Genomic DNA, 20,720 nt, shown 5'->3' on the forward strand with positions numbered 1-20,720 from the left:
GACAGGCATGAAATTTCCCAATGCTGGCTGGAGTGCTGGCTCCCCACCAAGGTCCTGATCCCCTGGATATAAAAAAAAACCCACTAGAGCTATACCTTGAGTGCCCTACCATCCATTCTTAATTAGCACATTCGTTTAGATAATATCACCAACTTTAACTTTAACACCTATGTGTTCTATTGTACTATTGTCGTTGACATCTTTTGATGATCTGCTTCTATCACTGCTTGTTTGTCCCTACAACCACACCAACCCCCTCCACCTCTCTGTCTCTCTATCTCTCCGCCCCCCACACACACACCTTAAACCAGCTTATATTTCAGCTCTATCCTGGACTCGAACTCAAGTTCTGTCGAAGGGTCATGAGGACTCGAAACGTCAACTCTTTTCTTCTCCGCCGATGCTGCCAGACCTGCTGAGTTTTTCCAGGTAATTCTGTTTTTGTTTTGGATTTCCAGCATCCGCAGTTTTTTGTTTTTATCTCTGTGTTTAATTGACTGCCACTGCTCTTCAAGAAATGCCTACCTCCTTGAAGAAGTTCTGTTCCTCTCTGCGACAAGATTTCCGGATCTCTCTGTTGCCATGTTCACCTTCATTGCTTTCCATTTCTCTCCTAGTGTTTGACAAGGTGTTTACTAAAACCCGCTTTCACAGCCATATCTCCTTTCTCAGTGACTGTCTCCGTCTCCGACTTACCCCACGTGGATTTCAACTGAAATTCCACCCCTCATGTTTCGAACCCACCCAGGATTACAGGTATCTCCGGGACATAAAACGTTTCTCGGACTGCTGTTCCCGTCACATTCTGAAATCCACTCTCAGTGCCATGCGCCGCCATATGAACACACTCGACCTCTCCCTCCAGCAGCACCGCCGTACCCTTTTTCAAAGCTGTGCGTGCCCCCAGTTTCATTTTATCCTTCGGCTCATCCGACGCCTCAACAAGAAACTTTTTCTCTTTCTCTCAAGTGCTAAGGAACGCAAGCTCCAACAACTCATCGACACCAACACCCATCTAGGACCCTCCACCCCTGCCTGTCCCTCCGTCCCCACCCTTTCTTCCAGTCCCAACCCCAGCCGTGTATTCACTATACCCCCTGACCTTCCCCTCTCCGATGCTGAACGTTCAGTGCTCAGCAAAGGACTTAGTTTCATACCCTTACGCCCTCACCTCAATGAATTTCGGGCTCGGCATGATACTGAACTCTTCTTCCACCGTCTTCGTCTCTGGGCTCACTTCTTTGGGCAGAAGTCCTCTCCCAGTTCAACGGATCCTTTTACCCATCTCCAATATTCTCCCTCTACCTGGACCCCTCCCTCTGGATTCTTACCTTCTCTCGATCTTTTCATTGAGAACTGTCGGCGCGACATTAGTCGTCTCAATTTCTCTGCTCCTCTCACCCATTCTAACCTGTCTCTCTCTGAACTTACTGCACTCCATTCTCTCAGGTCCAACCCTGACATTGTCATCAAACCCGCTGACAAGGGTGGTGCTGTTGTTGTCTGGCGCACTGACCTTTACCTCGCGGAGGCTGAGCGTCAACTTGCAGACACTTCCTCCTACCTCTCCCTGGACCATGACCCCACCACTGAACATCAAGCCACTGTTTCCAGGACTGTCACTGACCTCATCTCCTCTGGGGATCTCCCTCCCACAGCTTCCAACCTGATAGTCGCCCAACCTCGGACGGCCCGCTTCTATCTCCTACCCAAAATCCACAAACAGAACTGCCCCGGTAGACCGATCGTCTCAGCTTGCTCCTGCCCCACAGAACTCATTTCTCGTTATCTTGACTCCCTTCTCTCTCCCCTTGTCCAGTCCCTTCCCACCTACATCCGTGATTCCTCTGACACCTTACGTCACATCAACAATTTCCAGTTCCCTGGCCCCTACCGCTTCCTCTTCACCATGGACGTCCAATCCCTCTATACCTCCATCCCCCACCAGGATGGTCTGAGGGCCCTTAGCTTCTTCCTTAAACAGAGGCCCGAACAATCCCCATCCACCACTACTCTCCTCCGTCTGGCTGAACTTGTTCTCACGCTGAACAATTTCTCCTTCAACTCCTCTCACTTCCTCCAAATAAAAGGTGTGGCTATGGGTACCCGCATGGGCCCCAGCTATGCCTGTCTCTTTATGGGGTATGTGGAACATTCCTTGTTGCAGTCCTACTCCGGCCCCCTTCCACAACTCTTTCTCCGGTACATCGATGATTATTTCGGTGCCGCTTCATGCTCTCGTCAGGACTTGGAAAAATTTATTAATTTTGCTTCCAATCTCCACCCCTCCATCATTTTCACGTGGTCCATCTCTGACACTTCCCTTCCCTTCCTTGACCTCTCTGTCTCAATCTCTGGTGATAGACTGTCCACCAATATCCATTACAAACCCACCGACTCCCACAGCTATCTTGACTACAGCTCCTCACACCCCACTTCCTGTAAGGACTCCATCCCATTCTCTCAGTTCCTTCGCCTCCGTCGCATCTGTTCCGATGATGCTACATTCAAAAACAGTTCCTCTGACATGTCCTCCTTCTTCCTTAACCGAGGTTTTCCACCCACGGTCGTTGACAGGGCCCTCAACCGTGTCCGGCCCATCTCCCGCGCATCCGCCCTCACTCCTTCTCCTCCCTCCCAGAAACATGATAGGGTCCCCCTTGTCCTCACTTATCACCCCACCAGCCTCCGCATTCAAAGGATCATCCTCCGCCATTTCCGCCAACTCCAGCATGATGCCACTACCAAACACATCTTCCCTTCACCCCCCTTATCGGCATTCCGTAGGGATCGCTCCCTCCGGGACACCCTGGTCCACTCCTCCATCAGCCCCTACTCCTCAACCCCCTCCTATGGCACAACCCCATGCCCACGCAAAAGATGCAACACCTGCCCCTTCACTTCCTCTCTCCTCACCGTCCAAGGACCCAAACATTCCTTTCAAGTGAAGCAGCATTTCACTTGCATTTCCCCCAACTTAGTCTACTGCATTCGTTGCTCCCAATGTGGTCTCCTCTACATTGGAGAGACCAAACGTAAACTGGGCGACCGCTTTGCAGAACACCTGCGGTCTGTCCGCAAGAATGACCCAAACCTCCCTGTCGCTTGCCATTTTAACACTCCACCCTGCTCTCTTGCCCACATGTCTGTCCTTGGCTTGCTGCATTGTTCCAGTGAAGCCCAACGCAAACTGGAGGAACAACACCTCATCTTCCGACCAGGGACTTTACAGCCTTCCGGACTGAATATTGAATTCAACAACTTTAGGTCGTGAGCTCCCTCCCCCATCCCCACCCCCTTTCTGTTTCCCCCTTCCCTTTTTTTTCCAATAAATTATAAAGATTTTCCTTTTCCCACCTATTTCCATTATATAAAAAAAAACCCACTAGAGCTATACCTTGAGTGCCCTACCATCCATTCTTAATTAGCACATTCGTTTAGATAATATCACCAACTTTAACTTTAACACCTATGTGTTCTATTGTACTATTGTCGTTGACATCTTTTGATGATCTGCTTCTATCACTGCTTGTTTGTCCCTACAACCACACCAACCCCCTCCACCTCTTTTCTGGAGGTTGACTGGGTGTGGAACAGCTACCTGCTCACAGCGGAGGGAGCTTGTTAACTCAATTAAGGGGCCAATTAAGACCATTGATCAGAGGCTGACTGGAATTTTTCCAGTCAGCCTGCAGGTACCCTGTGGCCTCCAGAGCCTGGCAGATGACTGAAGGTGGCCTCATGATGGCAGACCAGGGACTAATGCTCCAGGATCACTTTCAGAAACCCTGCAGCCACCATACCTATTTGCCACAGCTGGGACTGCAGCCTGCCATGGAGATGGGTTCCCCTTCACAATGGTAGTCCAGTAGCAGTGGCCATATCTTTTTTTCACTTTTGTCAAAAGTGCTGAGAAGATGCCTCAAGCTGGTGGTGTCTTCTCTCTCCCTTACCTGCAACAGCAGGCTGAAGCCCCTTCAGTGTTGGAGGGCCTCCTTTTAGCCCTCCAGGTTCATGAGCCAGTCTGACAGTGGGTGTGCCCTCCGACCATTAATTGGCCAATCCTGCCAATATTACATTGGCTGGTGGTTGCCAACCCAGTGCAGGGTTGCACCCAAATTTGATCCCAACATTGGATCATCGAAGGGAAATCCTGCCCCAAGATTTTCTGATGTTGCACATGAGGCCTTAATGCAAGAGGTGGAGAGGAGGATAGATATCATCCATCCTCAAAGGGGGTAGGAGGCTCTCAGACAAACCTTGTTTAAGGCAGTTGGAACAGAAAGCCATGGTAATCATTGCCAGGAGTCAAGCCCTGAGGACCTGGATGCAGTGCTGCAAGAAATCCAAAGATCTACATACGAATATATGAAATAGGAGCAGAAGTAGGCCACTCAGCCCCTTGAGTCCTCTCTGCCATTCAATAAGATCATGACTGATCTGTTTGTATTTCCATTTCCACATTCCCATCTACCCCCGATAACCTTTGATTCCCTTGCCTAACAAGAATCGATCTACCTCTGCCTTAAGAATATTCAATGACCCCGCCTCCACTGCCTTCTGAGGCAGAGTGTTCCAAAGTCGCACAACCCCCTGAGAGAAAAAAAAATTCTCCTCATCTCTGTCCTATAAGGATGCCTCATAACTTTTGAAACAATGTACCCCAGTTCTGGACTCACTCACAAGAGCAAACATTATTTCTGCTTCCACCTTGTCAAGACTGTTCAGGATCTTATATACTTCAATCAAGTCACCCCTCACTCTTCTAAACTCCAGTGGATGCAAGCCCAGCCTGTCCAACCTATCCTCAGAAGACAACCCATTCACTCCAGGTAACAATCTAGTAAACCACATGTGTGGTTGAGAATGCATAATCAAATGCCATACCCTACTAATTACAACACGAACCTTGCACAGTGTTCAATGCATCACACACCACACTCACCTGCCACCAATCTCTATCCATCAAGACACATACATAAAGTTCATAGCTTCACCTGATCCTCACATTTAGCTCTGCTGCCAGCCTCACACCTATAGCTCACAGCCTGCACACACTGCCTGTATTGAACTACGATAGTCATATCAACCAAACAAATTGCACCACACTCACTAGCACAATTCTCTTTCTCTTGCAGAACAAGGTGGCACATAAATGAAGGCAGCAGCACCTAACTGGAGGGGGTCAGGCTGCATGTTCTTACACGCATAGAGGGGATGGTGCTAACCATCATTGGAGCAGCCTGAAACCATGGCTGGAAGTGGGGCTGAAACCATTGAAGGTGATGATATGCACATACCTAATTCTGATTCTCATATCCCACACATTTAAAAGATGCAGATGGTGTAGAATCCACCATTTGTTTTCTCCCTTCCCCTCAGCACAGCCCTACACCTGTTGCCTTTCGCTTTTCAAATGCTCAAGAATTGCAACCTGGCCAGGCATTGGTGGGAGGGAAGAAAGTGGACAAGCAAGCAGTTAGTGAAGAAGCAGAAACTCACTCTCACACTTGCAGCCACTAGCTCAGATACTGATATTGTGCAAGAACTTTAGAGGATTTCTTAGAGGCGAGGTCCGCATGAGTTGAGATACTGAGCACGAGTGGCTTGCAACCAGTGAGCTTGCTTATGTAATAGTGGATAGCAAACAGGGAGGTGTTGCAAGTATTGTTTGCTCCAGCCCAGAAGGAACAATACATATTAATGTTCATTGCTATGTTCACTTACACAGCCACAGGCAAAGTCATCCTTTCCCTGCTCTGAGACTGCAGATGCTGCAGCACATCTCAGATTTCAGTGACGACGTTCATAATGAAATGTAGATGTCTGACACACTGATCCTCACTGAGATTCAAGTATGAGAATTGCTTTCTGAACACCCAGGGCTATTCTGCCCTCTTGCTGACAGCACTATTCCTCCTCCTCCGCTGTCATCTTCCAGCAGCTTCTCCAGTGCCTCCTCTGCTCATTCTCCTGGTCATGCTGTGGCCCGGGGGGGGATACACACTGCTGCATCCATGTCTGGGAGCAATAGCCTTGAGGAGAATCCTTGAAGTTAGGATAAAGTCCCACAGCACCTGCCATTCCATTCCCTATAGACTTAACCAACTTTAAAAACTCTGGAAACCAAACACTTCTTCAATTGCAGCAAGATTCAGAAGATATTAATCAGTAAGTAATCTTTAAGTAGTTAATGATTCCTTTAAATAGCATTAATATGGAGTCCTTCCTGCTGCTGAATACATGTTTAGACTTGTGTATTTAACGTTGGGCTCCAAATGGCAGTGCAAACATGAAATCAGTGTTATACTAAGTGACATCACATCCTGCCTACTCTGCATGCTTCCAATGGATGCTCTCTGCCCTCAGCACAATGGTGTTTAGTGTTGTTCGATGCTAAACCTAGGCACCTGCAGCAAACTCCATTTTGGAGGTAAAAGGGCACTTGTGATGCTGAGAAACTAGGTGCCACGGAACTGAATTTCATGGCTTAAATGTATAGTCCCCACTTATTTAGGATTTTTAAATTCTGTTGCCCAGGCTAACTACTACAAAGAATGAATAATTACCCTTACATGTTACCGGGTGTGAGATTTTCTTTTTCAATTCAATTTCCTGAAAGATTGTCCTAATCTGGAGTTTATACATTCAGAGCTACTGTACTCATTATCTGAAAGCATATGGATGGTGTTGTGCTGTTGTGTCTTTTTCTTTAAAACTCTGCTAACATGTAATCAAAAATAACTCCTTCAAATCATCAAAAGCAGCACAGCCACCAAACCTGGCTTCTGAGAGGGTATTATGGAAAGGCATCCCTTTATCCAGTTTCAACCTTCTGTCTGATCCTCAGGATTTCAAGGAGGAACTCTGCAAATTACATCACCAATCAAACTCACTGACAGAGAACTGATCCATGGATCAATATGGTGTTCATCCCCAGGCTACCTATCTGCTTTAAATTATATATATCTTTAGGGAATTCCAAATACTGAGCTGGTATTAGATTTCAGCGATTCCAGGGAAAGAGTAAACTGTATAAACGTAATCTGTTGTGACATGTTCTTGACAACCAGCAACTCATTAATGAAGAATGACCCCAAATCGAAAGCCATGCAAACACATCTTTTAACTCTGACTCTACGAAGCATGTGTGAGGGGTAAAAAGCCCAAGTGCAGCTTTGGACATTGAAGAAGGTCTGGTTCAGTAAAATCTATGAGCAGGATCATACCCCAGTTGGGGAGGTTTTGCGGGAGCGGGTGCGAGTTGGCGGGTTCCCAATTGCGCCCCCAGTGGGGAGCGCGCTGCCATTTTATGCGGGTGGGCCAATTAAAGCCCGCCCAGCATGACACCTGTCAGGAAGCGCTATGCACTCCCTGTGTGGGAAGGGGGGGAGGGGGATTTCCTGAGCTGGGAGTGCACTCTTTCGCGCATGTGCATAAAAGGGCGCACAGATCTCCCTGAGGCTAAGTGCCGCCTCAGGGTGATCGGCTTAGGTTTGAAACATTAAATAAAGATGAGAAAAAAATTACTGCCATGTCCCCTCATGTGCCACTGTCACATGAGGTGGGACATGTCAATTTCTTTTATTTAGAGATTTCATGCAAATTTTAATAGCCTCATAAAACCTCATCTCACCCATGGATGAGGTTTCATGTATTTTCAGAAGCCCGCCTGGGCTCCCAGCCTACCCGCCAACCTTAAGGTTGGACCTTAAGGTTGGACCTTAAGGTTGGACCTTAAGGTTGGACGGGCAGGTCTATTAATCACTTTAATTACTTTTTTAACAGATTTAATAGGCCTATGACAGTTTGGCTGCGTGCCCGCCGAACTGAAAATCTAAATGATGCGGGGTGATGTCAGAATGCACGCCTGACCTCACCCCCCGTAATTTTACACATTGGCGAACGGGCCCCGCCCCCTTGCCTGGAAAATGCAGCCCTATGTGATCCATAGCTGAACCTTAATCTGGCTCCATAGGGACCTACTGAAAGCCCAACAGTTTGCTTTTGACCATCCAAAGTTGAAATACATTTGAAGGTTCATCTCCTCCAATGTATTCTACTGCACTAAACAAGTGATTGCTAATAAGATTGGGATACTATTTTAGTACTCTAGTAGCATTCTGATGGTATATATCCCTCCAGAATACTTGACATACTTTGAGAATTTACTCACAGTATCCTCTTTAACCGAAGAGAAATGCCATATGCTGTATTCATGTACAAGCAGTTTAGTGTAAGTATCTATTTTCCAAGAGGCACATAGTGTTCTATATTTCCACTCTTCTGCAAGACTGCTCAGTAGCAAAACTAGTGTATATTTTTTCATGTGGATGTCTATAGATCATAAATGCTGGCAGAATTTTCAAATGTGGTGGTCATCCCACAACTGAGACCAATCCTTTCCATCACCCAATTCGCACAGTGTAGGAGGCTACTTCTGTGTGACAACTAGTGCACATCTGTTCCATCTCACTGTGCCCTCTGAATTGGCTCAGCAAGCCACTCAGCTCAAGGGCAAATAAGGATAGCCAATAAATGCTGGCTTTGCCAGTGATGCCCACATCCCAAGAAAGAATGAAAAGAAAACAGTCCCACATCTAATAGGGGCTTCTGAGGGCTGGTTATAATATTCTTCGGACAAGAATTTACAGTCGGCGTGCGGGGGCAGACTCGACAAGCCGGCATGTAAAATGGCGCCCAATGACGTCGGATGTGCATCCCGACATCACTGCACTGACTTGCGATGTTTGATTTGGCGGGCGCGCGCTGGAGTTGGCTGCATGCCCGCCGATATTTAAAAGGCCAATTAAGGCCATTAAGGAAATAATTAATTTCAATTTTACGCTGCCTGTCCAACCTAACAGTTGGTGGGCAGGCGAAAAGGCCAAGCGGCCTTTACATTCTTGGGATGAGGTTTCCTAAAGCTTTTACAAATTGAATAAAAACATTCTTTGAAAAATAGAAACACGTCCCATCTCATGTGACACAGTCACATGAGGGGACATGTTTTATTAAATTTTTATTACATTCATTTATGTTTTTTAAAAGTGCTTCAATCTCCCGGAGGGAGCTTCATGTCTCAGGGAGATTGAAACACTGTTCCGCACGCATGCATGAAAGAGCATTGGACCCGACTCTCCCTCCTCCGCCCCCCCCCCACTCACACAGGTATTGCTCAGTGCTACCGTTCGCGTATTACGCTGGGTGGGTCTTAATAGCCCTGCCCACGTAAAATGGCGGTGCGGAGCTGTTTGAGGGCGGCAGTCGGCTCTGCGACTGTCCCCGCCTGCTCTTGCCGAGCCCACCCAACGTGGGAAAAATTCAGGCCTTGCTAGTGTTGTGCTAACAGAGAGGGCAGAATTTTCATGTCATAAGCCAGAGTGGGGGCCCACTTGCCGACACATATGACGGCACGCGGTGACATCGGGCGTACATTCCGACGTCACCACACATCATTTAGATTGTTAGTTCGGTGAGCGCACCAAACTGTCAAAGGCCTATTAAGGCCTGTTAAAAAGTAATTAATGTAATTAACTGAGCTGCCCGTCCAACCTTAAGGCGGGATGAGGTTTCATGAAAGGTTTATTATTTAAGTAAAAATTTTTGGAATAAATAATGGACATGTCCCAGGTCATGTGACAGTTTCACATGAGGGGACATGTCCTTAAATTTTTTTTCCCACCTTTATTCAAATTTCCATAAGTTAAACAAATCTCCCTGAGGCAGGGAGATTTCTGCATGTCTGAAAGAGCAAAGGGAACCAGTCAGGTAACCACCCCTCCCGCCTGCACAGGTAGCGCTCGGCACTTCCGGGTGCACATCACGCTGGGCTGGCCTTAATTGATCCGCTCATGTAAAATGGCGGTGTGGCCCCAATCAGGGTTTCACATTTTATGCTGGGCGTGCCTTAATTGACCTGCCAGCGCGAAATCGCCTTCCGGCCTCGATTGCGAGCGGCGGTCGGCTACCCGCCCTCCCCTGCTGAGCCCATCCAACAAGGGCTAAATTCTGCACCATATCTCTGTCCAGTCTCTGTCAGTGAATGGGATGTGTAGTAAAGTGGTCTATGCCTTCCATCCATCCATATCTGAAAGAGTAGAGCTTCCAGTCCTGTAGATGTATTTGCAACAATGATAGTGGGGAGTTCTGGGTCATAGTGAGCTAAAATATCAGGTGATATCAGCATCTCTTTGATTTTTTTCAAAAGACCTCTGTTGTGCTTCCTCCCAGCACCATGTATTGTCTTGTGCTAACAGCTGATGTAATAGCTCATTGACAACAGCTAGGTTGTGCAAAACTTTCCAATTTGGTTTACCATACCCATGAGGCTCTGGAGATCTGTCACATTGCGAAAACTCCTTGATTTCTCTTGCCTTCTGTGGATCAACTCTGACACTAGATGTGTCCACAATATGCCCAAGGAACTTGACAGTCGGTTGCGAGAATTCACATTTGTTGTTGAGTGTAAGTCTTGCTTCCTGTAGGTGTTGCAGTGCAGTTTGTACTCTAGCGTCATGTTCTGTCTGAATGGATCCATGGATCAGGACATCATTCATGTGACATATGGCTCCATCTAGTCCTTTGAGGATACTTGACATTGTCCTCTGAAAGATTTTTGGCAGTGATGTCATGCCAAAGCATAATCTGTTGAAATAAAACCTCCAAAATGATGGGAGGTTTCAGTGATTTTTCTCTCTCTATATTGAAGGGTTACATTCAGTTGTCCTATGACCTTGAGCTCTGTAACTCTGACCCGTATGTATGATGACTGAAGAGAACTTTTCTCCAACCATGATTCAGCATAAGAAAGAATCAAATCTGTTGCACCTGTGTCTAACTTAAAGTGTGTCTTGCTTTCCTTTGCTAGTATATCAGCACTCCAGCAGCTTCTGCTTGGTTCCTGGATCCCTCCAAGGAATATCGTTGATATCTCCTACTTCATGGATCTTGCCACCTCTCAAAAGTTTTACTTTTTGCTTATTCTGTACAGGCTTCTTACTGTGACTCACAGGTTGAAAGTGACACTTCTTTCTGCAAAAACAGCATTTGGCCTCTTTGGCGGAACAATTTTCGTGCCTGCGTTTTTTTCTGCCACACTGATTACACTTAGCTGGGGTGGCTGACAGACACTCTTCTTGCCTCCCCTGCTTTTGTCTGGCCACCCCTCTGCTGGTAAATTTAGCTGGGTAGGTCATTTTTGGGATATGGTTCTCCCTGTTACCCTGACCTCAGATTGTTTGTTCAGTTGAATTGCCTTTGTTAAGGTTAAATCATCTCTTGACTGCAAGTGGTCAGACAATACTTCCTCCAAGACTCCATCAACAATTCTGTCCCTGATTATTTCATCTTTTAATCTGCCATATTCACAATTTTCTGCAAGCGGAGACCATAATCCCCATTACCAGGGTAACAGAAGGCTGTCTGATACCTGGAAGGTTCCACATAGTCGGAATCCTCTGGGGGGCCTTGGAGACACCGTTAAGTCCTGAAAAGAAGCCTGGAAATGCTCAGAATTAAGCCCCGAACAGAGGTGAAGCTGCCAAGTACCAATAAGAAACCAGCAACAAACTATCTCCAAAACTCCTCAATACTCACACTGGCAATGCTGCTGACCCTTCTTATCCTGCCCTTGGATGAGGTTTAGCAAATTGTCAGCTGCCCACCTGCCCGTTTTCCCCATGCCACGTGTGTGAAATCTCATGGGCAACATAAAATCCAGCTTAATTGCCTTCTTAATGGTCTTAACTGGTCTCGTAATTGATGGCGGGTGTGGCTCTGACTCTTGTGCGTGCCTGCTGAATGAAATATTGCGCCAGTGCACAATGAAGTTGGGGCAGTTGCCCAACGCCCACACTCTCTAATTTACACACGAGCAGGTCGGGTGCACGCCCGCCCGCTCAGCGAAAATTCTTCCTTGTGACATTAGTGTCATATGGTAGAGACATTTGTTCACAGATATTGCAGAATTTTTGAATATCAAAGAGGAATATTTTACAAACTAAAAAAGACTACTGCAAAACACAAAACCTATTTACGCAAAACACTCTTTGATTGTAGTCAATAATAGACAGGATACATTTGCTAGCTAATAGTAGCAGATTAAGGATTTTCACAGCTCTGCTGCCCAATTTGCTAAGCTTTTTTCAAAATGATGGGGTTTTACCATTCCTTTTTCTGCCATCACATCTCTTTTTCATAATAAAATCTTTCTATTAGATGGTTGGCTGACATAAAGGAAGTTTTATAACTTGTGCCTACTGATGTTGTGAGTGAGTATACTACTGTTGTGATTCGCTATGTATGCTTTATCTTGTTACCTAACAAAATAAATAGAAAATGCGTTTGTATAGCACCTTTCATGTCTTCAGGATATTCCAAAATGCTTCAGATCAAACTAATTGCTTTTGAAACATAGTCACTGTTGTTTTGTTGGGCAAACACCAGAGCCAATTGGTACACAGCTAAGCCCCATAAGCAGCAATGCGGTAAGTGACTAATTAATTTTATTTTAGGAATCTAATTGATGGATAAATACTGGCCGGGACTACTCTTTTGCTGTTTTGAACAGTACTCATAAATCTTCCAAATCCACTTAAATAGGTAGATGGAGCTTGGTTTAATGTTTCATTAAAAAGACATCACTTTCAATATGCATTTCCAAGAACTGCTCTAAAGTATCATCTTAGATGTTATGCTCAGATCCTTGTAGTGAGGCTTTGAGCAACAAATTTCTGTCTCTGGAAGTAAGTCTATTATCAGTGTATGATGTTGTATATGCCTGTATGCCATTGTAATGTAAAGGTGCTCAGCAGAGCGAGTGTTAACATGGGACTGGAGAATAGCATCACCCAAGGTATGCTGTATAGAGTCACATGATAATGGACTCAGACAGGATGCTCTAGAAGCAGCCTACCTGCATGGGAGCAGCACCATACATGGCAATAACTGGGATATGTATGTAGTTCAAGGCTACCAATAAATGGTTCATGTTTAAACATACAAGTCTCAAGATCTCATCATTGAGACATTAAACGAACCCATAACTCAATAACTATCAGCCAACCTACTGTAAGATAATTGCTTTGAATGCAATAAAAAGTCATATGGTTTCTCCTATTGTATTGCTTCATAAGTGCAATGTAGACCAGAGTGCTTCCAGGTTTAATCCTTGGTCCATGCAAAGTTAGCTGATCTCATCCAGGGCAGTTACAGGAGCCTTGCAAGTCCCTCCTCATTCATGGACTACATAACAGGATTCCCATAGTTACTCATCATCATGTGACCCCTGATGGAAGTATATGTAAATTGACATTAGGTGATGACAAGATTTGGCTCAGCTGTGATATTCTCCATGGCCAAGTGGCCTGATATTTAAAGGCAATACATTCAGGACAGGAGGGGAAGAATAGAATGTCTTACATCAGTGGAAAACTTTGCATTTGTAAAATAATGTGTTGTACCCTGCAAGGGTACATTGTATTCCAAGAGATAACATAAGACATAACAGAGCATGACAGTCAAAAGTGTTACTAATATATCTAACTGAATTTAAAGAAGTTTAATTTTCTGTCAGAGCATTCAGTATGAACGACATCAGGAATTATTTCAACTACCTTTTATAAAACTTACATAAGAAGAGCTGTTAAAAAAAACTTATTTGGCTCTCATTAATGCAAATATTCTTTTATAATGATACCAAGGGTTATTTTAAGGATGTTGCTTCTGCAAGTGCCACTGTGGGAATGCAGAGGGGGAGGTTGGAATTATGAGCATTGTGAATATAGTTATACAGTTTTACTGTAATCACAAAAGTGATTTTGCTGTAAATTAAAAAGTGCACATTTTTGGTGCTGAAAACCATGTTCTTCACCATCAAATAGCTTTTGTTAAAAGAGAAGGCATTTTCTCACACAAAGGAGAATGACAGGATTTCTGCCAAGGATGTCGAGCTTTGTATATGTACTGAAAGGCCTTTTTATTAAGTATGATACTGCATGAGGATGAGGACAGGCAAGAATTTTTGAATGTACCAGCTGTACATTAATGGTCGTGGTCGGAGTTGATTATCGGCCCCTGCTTGGGCACCGGGAATGGAGGCGATGTGGGCACTAAAAATAGCACCACAGGCCTGGGTTCCAGTTCCCCGACTCCAACCCACCCACAGGCCATTTTCCCAGAGGTGAGTTGGGAGCAGCATAGCTACCCACCCACATGCGATGGGTAGACAATTAAACCAATTAAACTTATTAAGGCTTATTAACAAAGGCTGACTGAGATTTTCCAGTCAGCCTCCAAGTTCCCAGAGGTGACAAAGGCCATTTTAGCTGCCTGGAGGCGGCCTCCCGGTGACAGACCAAGGAACCACTGCTCCAGATAAGCTTACAGGCCCTCCCTGCCTGCCTGGTTGCATTGGCAGCCTCAGGCCGTCCTGTAGAGGGATTGCCCATGATCCCTCCCCCCAGTGGTGGTCCATTGGCAAAGACCATTTTTAATTTTAAATTTAGGAAAAATTGGGCTTCTATTTTGAATCATCCTCTCCCTCATTTACCTGCCATTTCAGTCTGCTGTTTCTTTAAGGCTGGAAGATCCCTGATTCTGATTGTCCCTCCAATTTTGAGAGCCTGCCCATTGTCCTTAATTGGACAGCAAGTCTGACCTATGACAGCTAATTGACTGCTCCGACCAAAATCACATAGAGTGACTGTTCCCCACACAGTGTAGGTTTTTGAACCTCCATTTGAGCCTGACAGCGGGGTTCAGGTGGCTATAGGAAAAGTCCCTTCTGTTGGGCAATGTCCTGGGAAAAGGCCATGAGGCATACTCTTTTGTTTGCAATCAATGGGCTAGGCAAACAGAAACCAGGCAGAAAAATACAAAAAATGGAGGAAAAATGGCCAAGCTCCCCCTCCCCCCATAAGAATAAAGTTAAAAAAACATTGGCACCTATTCCCTTGCTTCAAGTCAGTGTCATTCTATAAGAACTGAGGCTAGCATATCTTATGTGAAACACCTGTGCGACTGATAGTGACATTCTTTAAAAAGGCGTGGAATTGGCATCAGCACCAGTTCCAATGTGTATACACTCTAGTGGAAAGAACCATGTTCATGAAATTGGATAAGTTAACTTAGCTTTGAGTCATGTCTATCAAATGTGATTCAACAGCAAAAACATTTTTTTCAGTTCAGCATAACAGGATTTGGAACAAAAATTACATCTTTTATATTTGTGAAATGTTGAAATTTAAAAGAATATCAGAAAAATTAGTATCATTTATTAGCAGTAATTGACCAGCACTGGTATTTGATCTCACTAAACTGGCAACAGGGAGCAATGCACATGTATCCAGTTTACAAGCACCACTTCTGCTTTAGTTGTGGTGGCATGAGAGACTAATATCTGTATTCCTCCAACATTTATATGGGTAGGACCAGCTAAACTAAGCATGACCTGCTGAAATGGTTGTCCTGATGATGAAAACTGCAGCACAGCTATGGAGGGACCAACCTCTACACTATTTCTTAACTTTGCAGTAAATCTGGCTAGTCCAGCTGAGTACTCAAATAAAACACATAAATGGTGTTGACTGAACTTTGACACTAAACTATCCTGATTTCTAAATGTAAAACTCAGCACAATTATAAAATGTTAAAACGAAAACCTGATTACTGTTAAATAGGAACAGAGAAACAGGAGCAGGAGCAGGCCATTTAGCCCTTCGAGCCTGCTCCACCATTCAATAAGATCATACGAACATACAAATTAGAAGCAGGAGTAGGCCACTCGGCCCCATGAGCCTGATCTGCCATTCAATAAGATCATGGCTGATTTTAACCTCAACTTCATATTCCTCCCTATCCACAATAACTTTCACCCCTTTGGCTTATCAAGAATCTATCTACCTCTGCCTTAAAGATATTCAAGGACTCTGCCTCAACCACCTTTTGAGTAAGAGAATTCCAAAGTCTCACAACTCTCTGAGAGAAAACTTTTTCCCTCAGATCTGTCCAAAATGGGCAACCCCTTATATTGAAACAATGACCTAAGTTCTAGATTCTTCCACAAGAGGAAACATTCTTTCCAGCCTGTCAAGTCACCTCAGGATCTTAAAATATGTTTCAATCAAGTCAACTCTTACTCTTCTAGACTCCAGCAGAAACAACTTGGCCTGTCCAGCCTTTCTTCATCGGACAACCCGCCCATTCCCACCCATTCCAAGTATTAATCTAGTAAACCTTCTTTGAACTGTTTCTATTGCATTTATATCTTTCCTTAAATAAGGAGACCAGTACAGTTTACAATACTCCAGAAATGGCCTCACCAATGCCCTATATAACTGAAGCATAACCTCCCTACTCTTGTATTCAATTACCCTCACAATAAATGATAACATTCTATTAGCTTTGCTAATTAGTTACTGCACCTGCATACTAACCTTTTGTGATTCATGCACTAGGACACTCAGATCCTTCTGCATCTCAGAGCTATACAATCTCTCACCATTTGGATAATATGCTTATTTTTTATTTGTCCTGCCAAAATGGACAACATCACATTTCCCACATTATGCTCCATTTGCCAGATCTTTGCCCACCCACCTAACCTATCTATTTCCTTTTGTAGCCTCCTTATGTCCTCTTCACAACTTACTTTCCTCCTATCTTTGTGTCATCAGCAAATTTAGCAACCATGCCATCGGTCCCTTTATCCAAATCATTTATATAAATTGTAAAGAGCTGAGGCCCCAGCACTGATCCCTTTGCACACCACATGTTACATCCTACCAACCAGAAAATGAACCATTTATGCCTACCCCCTGGCTGGGAATCTCCAGCTCCACCATGGTGGGACCCTCGGTGGGCGATTCAGTGGGCTAGCCAATAGTCCATTGATTTTTGATGGGACCGGACGATCCCAACAGTTGGTGGGACTGGAAAATCCTGCCCTCTGTTTCCAGTTAGCTAGCCAATCTTCTTTCCATGCCAATATGTTAACCCCTACACCATGAGCTTTTATTTCCTACAATAACCTTTGATGCGGTACCTTATCAAATACTTTCTGAAAATCTAAGTACAGAGTATCCGCCAGTTCCCCTTTATCCACAGGACCTGAAAATATTCAAAGAACTCCAATAAATTGGTTAAACATGACTTCCCTTTCACAAAACCATGTTGACTGTGCCTGATTACCTTGAATTTATCTAAGTGCCCTGTTATAACCTCTTTAATAATAGTTTCTAATATTTTCCCTGACAGATATTAAGCTAACTGGCCTATAGTTTCTTGCTTTCTGTTTCCCTGTCTTTTGGAATAAAGGAATTACATTAGCTATTTCCCAATTGAATAGAACCTTCTTCAAATCTAGTGAATTTTGAAAAATTAAAACCAATGCATCGACTATCTCACTAGCCACTTTTTTTTAAGACTCTAGGATGAAATCCATTAGGATCTGGGGACTTGTCAATCCACAGTTCCAACTATTTGCTAAATACCACTTCCCTGGTGATGGCAATTTTCTTGTGTTCCTCCCTCCCTTCCAATCCCTGATTTGCAGCTATTTCTGAGATGTTACTTGTATCCTCTATAGTGAAGATCGATGCAAAATACCTATTCAATTCATCTGCCATCTCCTTATTTTCCATTATTGGCTGATATGATTGTGGTCTCAACTTTACTTTCCTATCTTCCCCCCATAACTAATAGAGAATGAGTCACATTTAGCATGTACATGCTGTGTATGTCTAACTATAATGACTTAACATATTAATTAAGTTATAACTAATAGCAAAAAGAGCTGAATACCAAACATTTTACGCATTGATGTATGTACTGCCGGAGTGAAGAAACCGCCTTTATCAATTATATTGGAACACAGTTTGAGAAAGAAAATCAATTTTAATTATTGAAGTAATGTTTCTCGTTCTTTTCCCCTTCCCTCCCACAATCACGTTTGTTCCACCTTACCTGGCGATAACAAAAAGTACACAACTGACCCCGAGGCAGGCCAACAGCACGTACATCCAAATATCTGGGGACAACGGATTCAAGAAGGAGAAAACGCCTGGGTTTGTGCCATTGGGCTTGCGATAGAGGATGCTAATTCCTAGAGTCATGAAGGGTTTTGAGAAGTCAATAACCTTCTCTCGTACATAGGTAATAGTGAGAGGAGCAACTGCTAAATCTGCTTTCTGCAAAGAAAAAGAAAAAACATTAAGCTGGTTTCAAATAAAGATGTGGAACAACAAAAGGAATTAGTCTGTTCAGTAGTTTTTTTTTATACAGAGAAACAGAAGTACCATATGCTTCAATGTAACCTTAATGTGAAATGACTATATTAGCTGCTTGGAACAGGATGTCATACCGAATATCACAAACAGTATTCTGTGAAGTATTCTGACATTCTTATATTGTTTTGATGTTACTTACTTTGTTACTGAGATTGGCTTAAACAAAAACAAACATAGGCAGCTATCTTCATGCAGTATTTCAGGCAATGGTGAGGACTGAGCATTGCATACTGTTTCTACCTAAACAGAAGAAGAAGTTCGCACTATGTTCTTGAAAGTGCAGCTAATGAACAACACTTGTCTATATAATGACCAAATATGAAATGAGACAATAATCTGCCCACTATTTTTCATATAGTCATTTTTAATCATTGATTTTTCCTTCAACCAGGATAGGACAGAATACGATAAGGGATGATATGAATTTGGATTAGTATTTTCATAGCTTCATTGGCAACTCAGACACAGAGGGCTATATTTATTAAGGTTGGAATTTAACCATTGCAAGATTAGGGATAACAAATTAATCAATTCTACCAACTGGAGCTAATCTAGCTGTCTGAGTTCATTAAGTTACTGGAAAACATACTTCTATTAAAAATTAAAACTAAGTCAAAAATCATTTCTGTCTTTATAATATTTGGAAAGCATAAATAAGGCCACCCTTAAACTGGCTTCATGCAACAATGCCTTGTAATACATCATGAGAGCACATTTTTAATTGTTCATACACTCTATCATATTAAACTAAATTTAGCTTCATATAACAGTGTGTCAAACAAGAAAAATCTTGGTTCAACGTTTGATATCCAGGCAAAGCACCGTAGTGTCACTGTTTAATTAGGTGCACTAATAGGCAAAAAGTAGACTTGTTTCTGTCATAACATCAGCACTCTGTAACATAAAATCCGGTGACACATGGTGGTATGAGGCCAACCTGTCATCACAGGAGATACAGAACATTTCTAGTGAGGCACAATGACATCGAAGTAAAATCTTCATTTTAACTAACAATGTGATCTTGGTGCTAAATGAAATCAAACACAAGCATGTCATTGTAAGTAATAAATTTGAATGTAGAGGATAACAGTTGGTTAGCAGTTATGTAAAAGTGTTTGGTCACTTGCAGAGGAGTAACTATTATTTGAATTTTGACTACTAATAGATCATAGCTATATGCTGTCAATTAAATGGCAATTGACTAATGGTCTATGGTAGCTTGTAATCGAGCCAGAGACTGACTGAAGGATCACAACATAAATCAAATCATTCAATCAAACTACTGTCCTCAAATATAACCTTCTCTTTATCAAACATCCATTGTTGCTATTCAATTATACTTTAAGGAAGAGCATATTTTTTGGTAGGAAGGCATTTTTTGAAGAAAGTTTTCTATGGGTTCTGTTGGTCTTCTATTGGCGAGGTAAAATGGCACCTTCATTATTACTATGATTCCTTATTCTGTGACCTTACTTAAATATATATAATAGGCCATCAAAAAAAATGACATTTGCCATTGGCACTGATGGCACGCTGAGCTGCCTCAGACATTGCTTCCTAACATGTCACCTTCTGTGTACCACAAGATCACTGAAATTTACAAGTTAAATCTGGCTACCAGACCAGAAATCAGGACATGTGATGATGAATAATCATGTTTATAATTTATAGCATTCTGATCTCTGAAACACATGGCAAACAAATGAATTAGGATTCTGGACAATCTGACATCACCTAAATCATTGTTTAATATAGCACCTTATGTATTTTGGGGGTTAAATTCAAGCGTGTCCATTTTTGGGTGCTCTTGCCTCTGGTGTAGTGTTAGAAACCAATGTTGCAACAGGGAACTGAAAGAGGTGTTCCGACCCTATTTTTGCATGTGCAAATGGACTATAGGGCAAGTACTGCTTATGTTTGTCCTTACTCAGTGTAACTCCTCATAAGTCCTACTCACCATTTTAACTGCTTTCTCGTAGTAGAACACAACAGGCACTTTATAAAGAAGTTAGAGTGTATCCTATGCATGCTATAAAAAATAACAGCTGGCCAGAAGGGTTGGATGACAAAGTTAAACACAGTCCCTTTGTGGTTTTGGTCTTACGTAATTAGCCTTTTCATTTATATGTGAGTTAATAGACCCTTGGGACCAGGGACACTTCTGTAGCTCACCTCTGACTGTTCATTAGATTTGTTCTTAATCCAATTATTTTTTGGAAAACAATGGTACCATGGTAACATTTTTAAAATGAATGTAAAAGGATAGAACCTTACAGAAAAATTATACGATCTACCATTTATTTACATTTTTCTTTCAAGGTCATTAATTCACTTAACAATTAACTGCCACCGCCACCAGATCCCCCAATTCCTTGCATTTATATTTCATGGTCCATCAGTTCAGAATTAATTTAACCAATCATTAAAGTTAAA

At 43.3% G+C, this 20,720-nt stretch overlaps 1 protein-coding gene across 1 annotated transcript in view; it reads right to left on the reverse strand.

Annotated features, from left to right (window-relative positions):
• The window catches only part of LOC121290964 (glutamate receptor ionotropic, kainate 1-like), a 384,058-nt gene that overhangs the window by 55,412 nt on the left and 307,926 nt on the right, over positions 1–20,720 (reverse strand). Inside the window, exon 11 of the mRNA XM_041212040.1 lies at positions 17,965–18,188. Within this exon, the coding sequence (XP_041067974.1) occupies positions 17,965–18,188 (224 nt within the window). The remainder of the gene's footprint in view (positions 1–17,964; positions 18,189–20,720) is intronic.

This window comes from Carcharodon carcharias, chromosome 18 (assembly GCF_017639515.1).
Source record: "Carcharodon carcharias isolate sCarCar2 chromosome 18, sCarCar2.pri, whole genome shotgun sequence".
NCBI lineage: Eukaryota > Metazoa > Chordata > Chondrichthyes > Lamniformes > Lamnidae > Carcharodon > Carcharodon carcharias.